The sequence below is a fragment of the Eretmochelys imbricata genome, chromosome 3, assembly GCF_965152235.1.
Source record: "Eretmochelys imbricata isolate rEreImb1 chromosome 3, rEreImb1.hap1, whole genome shotgun sequence".
NCBI classification, from domain to species: domain Eukaryota; kingdom Metazoa; phylum Chordata; order Testudines; family Cheloniidae; genus Eretmochelys; species Eretmochelys imbricata.
Genome location: NC_135574.1, coordinates 119,178,126 through 119,191,502, shown reverse-complemented (window position 1 = coordinate 119,191,502; position 13,377 = coordinate 119,178,126). Strand labels below are relative to the sequence as shown.

At 40.0% G+C, this 13,377-nt stretch overlaps 1 protein-coding gene across 5 annotated transcripts in view; it reads right to left on the bottom strand.

Moving 5' to 3' along the window:
- The window catches only part of ZDHHC14 (zDHHC palmitoyltransferase 14), a 150,731-nt gene extending 138,196 nt beyond the window's left edge, over positions 1-12,535 (bottom strand). For all 5 annotated transcript variants that reach the window (XM_077813259.1, XM_077813261.1, XM_077813263.1 and 2 more), the window contains exon 1: positions 10,669-12,535. In XM_077813259.1, coding sequence (XP_077669385.1) covers positions 10,669-10,919 — 251 coding nt within the window. In that variant the 5' untranslated portion in view covers positions 10,920-12,535. The remainder of the gene's footprint in view (positions 1-10,668) is intronic.
- Positions 12,536-13,377: the final 842 nt, after the last annotated feature.

Below are 13,377 nucleotides of genomic sequence, written 5' to 3'. Positions count from 1 at the left end.
GAGTTTCACATCATTAAAAGATATCTAGTGCAAAAATTCAAAACAAGGTAAGCTTGGGTGGGGGCGGGGGGAGGGTTGCAATTATGCAGAATTGTTAGTAACTTTTGTTAAGGTTAATTATGAGCCTCATCCTGGCTCCCATGAGCGTTAATAGGACTTTTGCTACCAACTTCGGTGACAGAACATTGTGCACAAGCATCTTTTTATTGTCTGGATGCAACTCAGAAAGATTATAAATATTTCTATAGCTGCCAACTAATAGTGTTTCTTTAAAGTAAGAGTTTTATCAGATCAAAAATCGAACATTTCCATACCTGTTACACTAAAACGACCTTAGGTTATTACCCTTTAAAAAAAATCTAACATTTTTCCATCACTGCTTTGCATGTCACTCGGCTTGGACAATTGCAATAGATTTTCAGTTTAATTTTTGTTTATAGTCAACTTCAGCTTTATACAATAGTTGAAGTTTCAATGTTTGGATTACAAGTATTCAAATCTAAACAATAACTTTTCATGGGAAGTTTCCAAACATTAGTATTATGTTTTGCAAGTTTTTATTTTGTTTTATAAAAACATGACCCAAATGAGAGGCCTAAACCACTATATATATATATATTTTTTAGGGCAGACGAGTAGTTACATTCAATTACCTGATGTGCCCAATTAAAAGCTCAACTTCTTTCTGCTGTTTCTAGTAGAGCTAGAAATTCACTTTTTTAAAACTACGTCAACACAACTCAGGAATAAGGTTATGTGGAGTACAAAGCATCATTTTTGTCTAGGTCCTATGTAAACTAATTTCCTTCTCCTTTCATAGTGAAGTAGATTTAAAACAAAAAAAACCCCAAGCACGCTTAATGATAAAGAAACTATTTATATGAAGAATGAAAACCTCAAATCTGATGAATTAAGAACGCCATTTCACTAGGCAGAAACGTCAAAGAATTACAGAGACGATAATCTTAAAGTTTTGGATTTGAAGGTGCACAAAACCACTACCGAAAGACTATCCAGAGTTAGACATAAAATTTTTGCAAGGGATATTAAACCTCAAGCTTCAGGGCTCAAGACAATCTCTACATTACCACAGATCAGGATGGGACCTGATGTGGGAGACAGATTATCCCACATATGCCTACTTGTAGGGTTCTTACTCTTTCCTCTGAAGCTTCTGTTTCTGACAGCAGCCAGCATTGGGATACTGGACTAGATGGACTCAGGTCTGACCCAATATGGCAATTCTCATGTTTTCCAGTAATAGAATTATTAGAAAAGTGAGTTACTATACTATAGTAGACATTTTGAATGCTGCATATAGTTTTGGAGAACCAGTGGTTTCACATGGAGATTTTATTGTCTGGGACTTAATTTTTAATAAAGTTAATCTTATGCAAAAAAACAAAAAAAAAACCAAACAACAACAAAGACTTGGTAATTTATTTAGGCAATAAGAAGTTTCATTTATTCCCTGAAATCATAAGAATGATCCAAAAAAATGCAGTTGTACATTTCTCTCTCTAGCATTGGTGTGGAAGTGCCAATGGTTACTTATGCAGCAGAGAAAACTGAGTTCTGGTGGTCTCCAGTTAACTATTTCAGACAAACATTTGGTTGGAATAATTCAGTCTCTTCACCAGTAAGGAGACATTTTTCATGACAAAAGCCATCTAGATTCCCATTAAAATGGACAGATATAGAACGAAGACCAGAAAAAGAGAGGGATGGCTCTAGGCAAAAGAGACTTCCAAGTACATTTTCACATTTTACTCTGAAGATTTTTGTACACAAGTTGCCCAAGGCCACACTGATATCTCTCTCAAGGTTCTTAAATAGGTGCCCATCACCATAGTATCTGATGTTGTCATCATGCATCAACTCCCAGAAATACAGAGCTAGGATTTTTTCCCCTAAAGAATATTTTTAAAAAATCCTTATAACCATTATATTAAAGTTGGAGAGGAGGAGGCTGAACAGAACAGAAATGCAGTTATAGGAGGGAAAACAGAAACAGAGGCTAAAGCTAGGAGGATGATTTAAATATGCACCCCTCCAACTAACAACCTATTTACTCTTTTACACTAATTTGAGGACTACCATATAAATGGAGCCCATTTTAACAAATGTTACAATGAGAACTGTTCAATATTCCCAATTTTATAGAAATTGAGTTAAAAGCAAACCTGGGTCTCATCTTCTTCCTCCTGTTTTCCCCAGAAACATCAGTCTCGGCAATCTTCTTTTCTCTTATCTTTCTATTAGAAAATATTTCCCATGTCTGTACTGAATAATCGTCAACACCCACATTGTTTCTTAAAAGTGACACTGACAAAGTAACTGTCCATGTTCAAGTCACAAATTCCACGCCAGAGTGCATGAGCAGGCTACTTGTGAACTTTCAGGGTAAATGAAGGCATTTGGCTTTATATCTTATAATGCACACAAGGAATGATCCAAAAGCTTATGAGCTTACATCTAGTCAGCAAAGTGTGGCCTGTATTTTAAAGAAGGGGCTAGAACAAAAAAAGTTCCCATTTAGCCCATGATAATCTCTAGGGTGCATGCTTGCAGAAATGAAGGGAACAAATGTATTCATTTACCTACTCTCTCATAATCAAGGAAAGTCCCACAAAAAGAAAACTTACACTAAGTATACTTAGTGCCTCAAAAATATACAGAACTCATTGATAGTTACCATTTTTCAACTTGGGTAATTTGAAGTGGGGATGGTGAAGAAGATGAAGACATTGTTAGGTATGTCAGTAGATGGGCATCATCCACAAGGAAAATATCTAATACTTGTTGCAATCTGACATAGTCTAAGTACAGAAAGTGTAGTTCAGAAAGGTTTTTTTTGTTTTGCTTTTTAAATAAATCCCAGGAATAAGTTCTCTCTGACATGGATGCTTTAAGGATAATTTAGAGAAGTGAATTCCACCACAGGCAGGGATATTACTTTTACTCTACCTTCAATTTGATGGAAGAATTTTAACAAGGAGTTCTGAGCTCCCCTCCAGTACATCATAGCATTTGATTATGTTGCTATGCATTACTAATGCAGTGTTGGAATTTCTAGTTATACAGGAGGTATTTCCATGACATTAATTTAACTATTAATTCCTTTATTAAAACCATTTGGCCTTTGGAATTTATACAATTGCTCTAAAAATGCCTAAGTAATTAGCAATGTACTACATCCAACAGTAACAAAACATTTATAACCATATGATCAAGATACTTACAAACAGGCTAAACCCAGGGGTGCTTAGAACCATATTGGTCAGCTCCAAGGTGGTCAGGCAGGTATTAGCAACGAATGTTTGAAGAGTTTACTTTTTTATATCCTTTAACAAACAAGTGATGTCACTGCCAATTACCAACTTCAGCTAAAAACCAAATTTGAGACAATTCACCCTTATTTCCTGTCTTAATCCAGATAAGATTTACAATTTACTTCCTTCCCAAGGCCTTTCCTCCCTGTCTCCTCACCCCGCCTTGCTTACCAGCAGAACAGTGGGAAGGATTGCACTTGTTTCTTTTAAGCCAGTTTGTCTTTTTACTATAGCACTTCATTTTATTAGTTATTTTTTGAACTATCCTTCCCCACACTACAAATAATAATATTAATTATTATTCTCACTACCTTCTTTTATTTGCTGACTGGGGCCTTTTCCTTACTAGCCACAAGCCATAAAGCAAATATATTGTTATCCTAAGCTAATTCTTTTACGTTCATAATTACCCCTACAAGCAGATACTACATTTCACATGTGTCAGTGAAGTAATTCCTTCAATTTGTGTATCCTAATGCATACTCTAAAATACCTCTTGGTACCTTCAGGATGAGAAATGCTACATGCAGTATGTTACCACCAGTCTTAACAGTTAAACTCACCACAGGTAACGTTTGCTACTAAATAAGATGTGATTTAGTGATCTCCACACAGTCATTAATACTAAGATTGATGTAATTGATAATATTACTGCTGCACCATTGCTCCTCTGGGATTCTTCGTATTTCAGTCAGTGGGAGTTCCAGTTAACAGTTCAGAACTATGAAATGTATCCCTGAAAGAATTATAATATTATATTAGCCTCATCAGGTTGTTGGAATATTCCATACAGGGATAAATATATATGTTTTAAACACTTATTTGACTGCTCCTACAAATATTTGACATCTTTTCTAACACTTCATTTTTGACCACATTGTCACTTTAATATCTTTAGATCATGTATTAGAAGAAGACAAGAAGCAGTTATTTAAATTCCAGGAAAGGAGAGAATGCATGTTGCTGACACAATAGGTCAGTCAAAGTAGCCTGTACAGTATGATACCCTTCCAACAAAGTAATCATTTAGGTTTATTCTACGCTTTGATGTGTTTTCCATCTTCAATTAAATAAATGTATGTATAATAGAGGTAGTTTTATCATCAATTTGTGCTTTGAAGCTTACGTTATTGCTATTTAGATCAATTAAACTTTCATTTTTATGCATTTTTCAGTGCACCTCTCTGATATAAATTCCAGATTTTTTTAAATCACAATACTAGAAGTGTGCTAAAACACCAATAAAAAGAGAAAGGCACAGATTTGTAAAGGTAGTTAGGCATTGCTTTGCTCAGTGACACAAGGCCTACATGACTTAAGCTCCTAAATCTCATTTTCAAAAGCAATTTAGGAGCCTAAGAGACAAGATGGGTTAGGTAATACCTTTGATTGGACCAACTGAAGTTGGTGAGACACACAAAATTTCAAGCTACACAGAGCTTTTAAGAAGACATGAAGAGCTTAAGTTATTTCTGAAAATGAAACTTAGGCCCTGCAACACCAAAAAAATCTGAACTAAACGTCTGCACCAACCAACTTAGTCTAGGTTAATATTTTGTCCTATATTACAGCTAGTATGCTAATTTATCTAATCAAATAGGCACGAAAATACTACATTTTTGTGCATGGATTGCCTGGAAATGAAAAATGTAAGCAAGTTACGCATTTTAAAAAAAATAAAGAGAAGGCTAAAGTTATCTGATAATACAACATCAATTCACTGATTGCTACACTATCTCCCTGATTAGCATAAAACATCATTTTGTCACAAAATTAAAGCAATGGTTGATTACACAGTGAAATCACGTAGCTTGCTAATATGAGTGTTGATTCGTCAAGGTTTTGCTGCAGTGAGTGGCAAAGTCATATCATTTCAGTATAGTGTGTTTACTACTACTTTCACTGTACAATCTCTAAATTCTATACAAAAAGGTATAAATCAGGAAAAAAATTCTCTAGTAACAGCGGTACTCAAAGTAAGAAGGCACAGAACAGGTCACCAACTGTTACTATACCAATTAGAAGGTAAGGGGCTTGTCAACACATACAAGTTGCATCCACTTAAGTGAAAATTTGTGTTTGATATCAAACTAGTTAAACCAGTACAACCCATGTGGACACACTAAATCAATTTATAACTGTTTTCCAAATTGAAGTGTACCCACAATGACATAGGAACTGGTTTAATTAGATTGATACAAACACTATATTTTAGTTCAAAAAATGTAATTTGAGCATGTTTAGACAAGGCTTAACATGCACATAAGTTTAAAACAAAGACGCTATTTTCTAATGTGATGGAGGTTGAATTGCATATCTTACTCTCCTGTGATTGAACAAGTGCATGTACAAAGTAGATAGGTTTATTCTTCCCTGGATGTGTACATGTAATTAATTCAAGCCAAAAGGTGTTAAACTGCACTAATAAGTTGCAATGATACACCAATTTAGTTAGAGATGTGCAACCCCTTTTACTGCATTGGCAAGGCAGCATAGGAAAGTTTGCACTAATATTGCTCAGGTTATATCTATTCTGAGATTACGATACTTCATTTTCCATGATTGTCAAGCCAATACCTTTTCATGAGCACTGATTAATTTTAGAAATACGTATAGATGTAGTAGAGCAAAGGGAAAAATAAAGCGTGCGAAGTCCATTTATCAGAAAGAATGAATGAGCATAGGAAAGGCTGCAGGATCAGGAACCAATCGCTTGAATCAATACCTGCGTAAGGTTTTACAGAGAAATAAAAAGAACAAGCGATTCTGGGTACCACCTTGCCACTTGAAGATATTGAGCACCATCTTCTGAAAACCAGACACCTTTAAAGTGTCAAGCTGGGCATCCAAAATCACTTTTGAAAGTCTGGGCCAACATTCTTTGGGCCCCAAAGAATTTACAAACTAGGGCCCCAATCTTGAAAACTGCTGCATGCAAGCAAATCCTTCAACCTGCATGAATCTCCTGAAAACAATAGGAATTTGCATGGACACAAACATCCATTTGCATAGAACCACTTCCAGGATTGGGACCCAAGGTTGCGTGCAGTATCATGTTATATCCAAACAGAAGCGCAGGGAAAAGGCAGCTTACAAGAAGACGACCACATGTCTACCTCAGTTTGTTATGTGTGCTCCTTGAGGTTTTTTAGTTTGTGGTTTTCTAAGTATTTTAGTTGCTTAAAAACTAAATCTGTTTATAATTTTTGTATATGCATATTTGGGCCTATTGAAGAGAGGAAAGTGAAATGAGAGAAAGAAGAGATGTCATAGGAGCAAATCGGAGATGGAAGCGAATAGGAGATGAAAACAGGATGCAAGGGCAAATGAGGGAGGGAAAAGCATGACAAGGGAAGCAGGTCAGAAAGATAGTTGGACAGCAATGATAGCAAACCATAACAGTCCAAATGAAAAAAATTGATTGTTTGAGAGAATGACAGAAAAATCTATTGCTCTTTTGGAAAGGGAGCAAAAGCGAATCAATGAGGAAGAAAGCCTGTTCCAGATAATGGGGGTAGTATGTACAAAATGAGGAGGAGAGAAAAAGAAATCGGGTACTATAGCACATGAAAAGGAATGTAGGAAGTCAAGGGAATGAGGGACAAACATCCACGTTAAGGTCATATAGGTTCCCAGGAATAAGCTACCAAAAACAACAAAAAACCTCTTCCCCCGTTTCCCTTCAACTTGGGTACAGAAGTTGAACAATTTAAACAATTAGCCCCAATCTTTCAGGTCAAGAGCAAAGTTATCTTCCTTCTTCTGTAGCAAAAAGAAAAAGCAATTTGAAGACTGGCAAGTAATGGTTCCCTTCCTATACTTTGTTCAGATGTATGTACCCAACTCTGTATACAATTCCTATTAACACTAATAGAATTCATGCACACAGAAGGGATAATATAAATCCTGTTCCTAAACTGCTATATTTCTATCGACATAATCTGTTTGTATACACAATCTAAAATTATTGGTGTCTTTGGGAAACTGATTTGGTTAAAGTTACTGTTAGTTTGTGCTCTTAATTAATGCTGTTCTCAAGTAACAAACAAGTATTTCTTAAAAGGAAAGGATAATCACTTGCAGCAAGTTCAAGCAAGAAAAACTTACCCTCAATTTAGAAACTATTCCAAAACACTTTTCAATAGGGAATCACTTTCTAAAATATCTTCCTCTTTGTATAGCCCAAATAAACCCACAAATATACCGAGCAATTAGCTACACAAGCCAATATTAAATGATGCTTTAGATGGTGACTTGACAATTCCACTGCATGCATTTTTCTGCATAAAAACAAAATCTGCCACACAACAGCGACATTATTAGGGAGAACATTTTTGCTGCTCTCCTCTTGAAGCAAGTAGTTTTTTAAATTCATTGAACTAAATTTTGTTGACAATTTGTTAAGCATTCAGTTTAAAGGGGAAGAGTGCAAGAATTACTCAGAAACAGTATGTGCACACACAGATATGCTATGCAGCCACAAAAGTCACACAGCTATTTCCTAGTTTCAAAATGTCCAGTAGCATTAGCACTTAAATAACAACTAGATGAAGTTTAGATAATTTTAAATTTAATCTTCAGTGCAGTTTACATACAGTAACACTAACATAGCACCCAGGCTCAGAGATACAATTTAAATAACTTTACTGGACTTCTAATATAAATTCAGGATAGTGATGAAAAGCTAACAGCTGTTCCTAACTTAACTGTTTTCAATTGTGCAACCAAGCAGAATATTTCAACACAAAATGTTTCCTTGGAAGGTCGAATTTAAGTGAAAGTTACAACTTCCTGTCAAGCCATTATCTGTAATTTACTTTAAAATATTTCAATTTAAAATGTAACAACTTGTACCCTGAACTTCCAAGCTTCTTTCTGTGGTACCAGTATGTTCATGCAAGTCCTACTGAAGTCGATGGGTATGTCTACACTTCACACTAAGCCCGAGCTCTGACTTGGGTTTGAGCCCATATCCCCCCTTCCATCCACACACAAATCAGCCTGACTCAGGTCAGCAAGTACTCAGGACCCAGGTCCTAGGACCCTGGTAGGAGGATGGGTCAAACTCTGTCATTTTGCACTGTGGACACAGCTTAAGCCATTGACCTGAGCCCAAAAGGTCTGAGTATGGACATATCAGTATGGCTGTGAGACCCAGGACCAGCAACGGCGAGCCCAGGTTTACAATATAGTGTGGACACCCAAGCACAGGCTTAGAAAAAACAAGTCCACAAGCCAAGTCCTACTGACCCAGGTTTACAAGGCAGCATAGACATACTCAGTGAGGCTCCACATAGACTCAAGAATCTGCCCATATGGGCCTAACTGGGTACAGCTATACTGCCAAAAAAAAAAAAAAAACCCACACACAACACTCCACACACCACAACAGCAAGTCTCAGAGCTCGGGTCAACTACCACACTCACATTAGGGGGCTAAAAACATCAGCATAGACATTCTCACTCAAGCCAGAGCCTGGGCTCTGGGGCTCTCCATCCTCACCGGATATCAAAGCCTGGGCTCCAGCCCAACCGGGAATGTCTATTCTTAGCCCTGTGGTGCAAGCCCTGTGAGCCTGCCGCAGTTGACCCAGGCTCCAAGACTCACTGCCAGGGCTTTTTTCCCTTGCAGTCCAGATGTATCCACTGACACCTTCAACAAAGTCAGTTACTAATCAAACGTACTGAAAGGAAACATTCATAATATCTGCTTAAAACTAGAAGAGGAAACATATGTAATAAATATAATTGGTGGACAGATTACCATCATTGACCATGTTAGCTCAACTAGTCACTGAGGTTCAACAAGTTTCACAGAGTCTACAGTAAGATTTACAGTAAGCAGTTCCCTCTGGAAAGTAATATCTTCAATGTATTCCAGGTGACATATTTAAAAACAAACAAAAGCTTTTAGAGTTCAGTACATATAAGTTCAGCAGGTAATCAGAACGTATCTTCCTAAATGCTACCAATAAATTAGGATTTCTGCATTTAGCTGGTCCAATCCAGAGACTATTAATACCACTACTTAGCTTCCCGAAGATGGTAAGCATCAATATGCACTGTATGACTGGACTACTTTACAAGCTTCAGAATATGATTTTTAGAAATAACAGCTAAGTTTACATAAAAAGAAATGGTTCTTATGGAGCTAGAAGGCCAGAAGCTTGTGCCTGTTTCTGGAAGAGATTTGTTACCACAGACCAAAAATTCATGTACACACAGTTTTTGCACCAGTACTGGTTTGAAACCAATACAACTAAGCAGCACAATCCCCAGGTGTGTAGTTAAATCAGTATAACTTATAATGATGTAGCATTTTCCCAGACATGTAGAAAAATAAGTTATACTGATATAACTGTGTTCACTTTAAGGGGGTTATACTGACTTAATTATTCCAGTAAAAAGAGAATCACATCCCTAATTGAAATAGGGAAATTGGTATAAAAACTGTGTGTAGACCAGGCCCAAGTGTGCAATTCTCCACTGTCCTGCATCTTGTACAGTCCATTTCACCATTGCAAACAGTAGAAAATTTAGTACCTTCTGATCTGATAATATTTTACACTTTGCCCTGCATATAGCTAGGCATTATCATTGCAATGGAGAATTAGTCTCTAAAAACTGATGTTAAAGCAGTTTACAAAAATCTTAGTAAAACAAGATATCATAAACCAGAGATGGAGCTCCCTCAGACACTGATACAGAACAAGAAGAAAATGTACCCAGCTAGATGGTGATAGAATACTGAACAACATCTGAAATTGTCACTGAAACATTGGTGGTTCTACAGGCACAAACATCATTTGGACCTTTTAAACACAGAGGACAGATAGTCTAACAGTTATTACAGCTAACTTCATAAGAGTTTAAAAAAAAGTAATCCTAAATAGTCCAGTGAAAAGGAAGGTTACCTTTCAGTGCTCAACTATGAGAAAGTGGATGGCATTTTTGCATCTGTCAATTCTCATTCTTGAGAAACTGATAGACAAGCACCTACATCAGCTCCTCCACATCCTAACTCCTGCTATTATGCATTCTTATTACTATATACAGAAACACCAGAATAATTACATTTTGAATGCAACTACAGTACAACATTGATTATCTAACCCCAAGAACCAAGAACCTTCTTTAACTAAAACAGGGTTGTGTCACTTGATGTCTAGCACATTGAATTTCCTCTCAATTATACAAACCTGTATCATCTCAATTCATTCAAATGTCCTCAATGACACCTGAATGAATTCAACTGCACTGTATCTAGTTTTCTTCCAGGAAATTTAATACATGCAGTAAGACAGCAGGAGGGAACGAAAGCTTTATTGTCACTTACTCAAATGCAAAGAAGAGTCCACTGGTGACCAAGATGAGAACCAGAGTCAGGTAGAAGACTCCAGTCTGCCGGGCCATCATGATCCTTCCGTTGCAAAAGAATTTGTTTCTTCCAGGGAAAACCTCCCATTTTCTCTTGGGAGCTGCTTTCTTTTTCTTATGGGGAGACTCCATGGGAGATGAAGAGCTGTGTGTGCTGATCTGACTGTACTCACAGTCTTTCATGGGCCCACTACCACCTCCAGGAGTCATCAAGGGAGTGTAATGAGGGAAACACCCCCAAAACAAAGATATTCTTCTGACCAAGATAATCCTCCCCACTAGCCCCAATTTTTTTTAAAAAAAAAGGCAAGTTTGTTACCAGAACAGTGGTAAATGTATCACGCAAGCCCGATTAACTCTTGAGAAACCAAAGCTGTCACACTAGAAATGCCTGGGAGGTATTCCTTCCCACCCCACCAAAATTACGAACTCATTTAAAATAGTCTTTTATGGTTATAAGAGCAATTTATCACAAAACAGGAACCAGAAAAAAATTACAAAACAGATTGGTTGACCACAAAACTTAAAAAGTGTTCATCTTTAATGGAGTGGTTGTTCTTTTCTCAAAAGAGCACACCCTCAGATTTATCTGGGGATCAACATTTTAGGTAAAAAGAGGTTCAGCAGTTGAGTCTCTCCCATTCAGAGATATTTGTTATAATACTCCTCCAGACAGCAGGTTTTACCACGAAAAGAAAAATGTATATTCCAAAGAGAAAATCATCCCCACTCCCTCAAAGAGACACCACACAAGGCAAGCACAAACAAACCCAGCTGCAACTCCAGCTTTGGAGAAACACACTGTAGAGGGATTTCTTCCTCCTAATCCAATGCAAAGTGGCTGCTTTGCTGCTGTTTCTTCTTGTTCGTCTGGGGAGGTGAATTTTGATCGTTGCTCTGAGGAAGTGAACGTTTATTTTCTATTTTCTCCCTCCATAAAACTAAAAAATGTTCGAGCAGAGAGGAAGCAGAGTCAGTGCCTATCCTTGGCAGAAATGGACACCGTTGGAGCCAGTCCTCATCCTTTTCATACACATATAAAAAGAGAAGTTCCTCCTCCTCACCCCTGTCTTTTGGGCAGTGGGCGGTGTCAGCGTCTGGAGGTGTGTGGGTGGCTGTTCTCAAACCCAAGTTCGTCTAGACAACAGGTCCCCACCGCTTGCTCACGCCGCTGCTCCGGATCAATCCCGCATGGCAGCCGGTTTTCTGCCACCCCCCGAAAAGAGGACTCACTGCGTGTAGCATGTGTCTCTCCGCCCAGGACTCTTCCTCCCCATCGTCTTCTCCACACAGAGCGTCACCTCCCTGCCACCTTCTCCCACCGCCTCCGAGGCGGACACGGCTCAGTCAGACGCTGTGGGGACACGGGCTCCTTCCCGCAGGGCAGAGGGGCTGGCGGGTCCCACCCCGCATCCTGACACCTCCGCGCCCAGAGGCGGGCTCGGGCTCACACCGCCCAGCGAACGACGCCCCGCCGCTGCCGCGGCTCGTTGCCAAGCCCAGGTGCGAGGAGCCCTGCGGCACGGCACAGCTCAGCGCGGGGACCGCTCCCCTTCCCTTCCTCCGGCTCTGCCCTTAGCCGGGCTTGGCCCCAGCAGCCAGACCAAGCAGCAGCAGCAGCCACCTCTTCATCTTCGGCGGCGGCGGGGGTCACAACGGCTGCCGGTGCCCAGGGGGCACCAAACCCCTCCCCAGGCGCTCGCCCGACCCCCGCTGCTGCCCTCGAGCCGGGGCTGGGCTCGGCCAGGTACTCGCTCCTCGCCCGGCAGCTGCTGCAGGTCCCGCCCCCGTTCTCCCGCCGGCTCCGTCTGCGGCCCCCGGAGCACTCCCTCGCACCGACGCCCGGCAGCCCGCAGCGTCTCCAGCCAGCCCCAGGCAGCAGCTGCCGGCTGCCAGCCGCAGGGGCCAATCCGCTGCCGAGAGCCGAGAGAGGAAGGGACCCGCCGCCAATGCCTGGTCTGAGCTGAAGGGAAGGGCCCCGGACCGCTGGGAACTGTAGTCCCGCCCCCACCCCTCCGCGCAGCACGACACAGGGAGGGAAGCGGGGGCGGAGAAGGCAGGACTACAACTCCCAGCATGCCGTGCTGCTCGCCTCTGGCGAGTCTGAGTGAGCCGCTGTGTGGGCTGAGGTGGGGGGAACACAATGACCTCTCCTGATTTGTAACTTGTAAAACAATAAAAGTCTTCTAACCTGAGCCTTGATGGGATCTTCCCACCCAGCCACGCCTTGTGTCCCATCTCTAATCACCAGTCACATTCTGTTTCCAGTCTGAACTCTGCCCCTCTTCCTGGTTCCCTCCGCCTCCTCCATTTACTTGGCCTGTTGCTATTGCTATTATTTAATCTTTGTATTAGGATAACACACAGAGAACCCAACTACAGCTGAAGACCCATTGTGCTAGGCACTATACACGCACGTAAAAACAGCTATTAACTCTATCCTCTTTCCTTGCACTTTCCCACCTTAGGCATTAGTTACTCCCTATCCTTGGAAGAAACACTGACCAGTGCCCAAAACCCTCAAGCTATGGCTAAAGAAGGAGACAGAAGATGCTGTTCCCTATGTTCTTCCTCTCCACAAATGTTGTTTCCCAGCTGTCACTAAGCACTGTGGCTTGCTGGCATTCCTTGTTAGGCTGGCAGTAAGAGTTTACTCAGCTAATTTGAC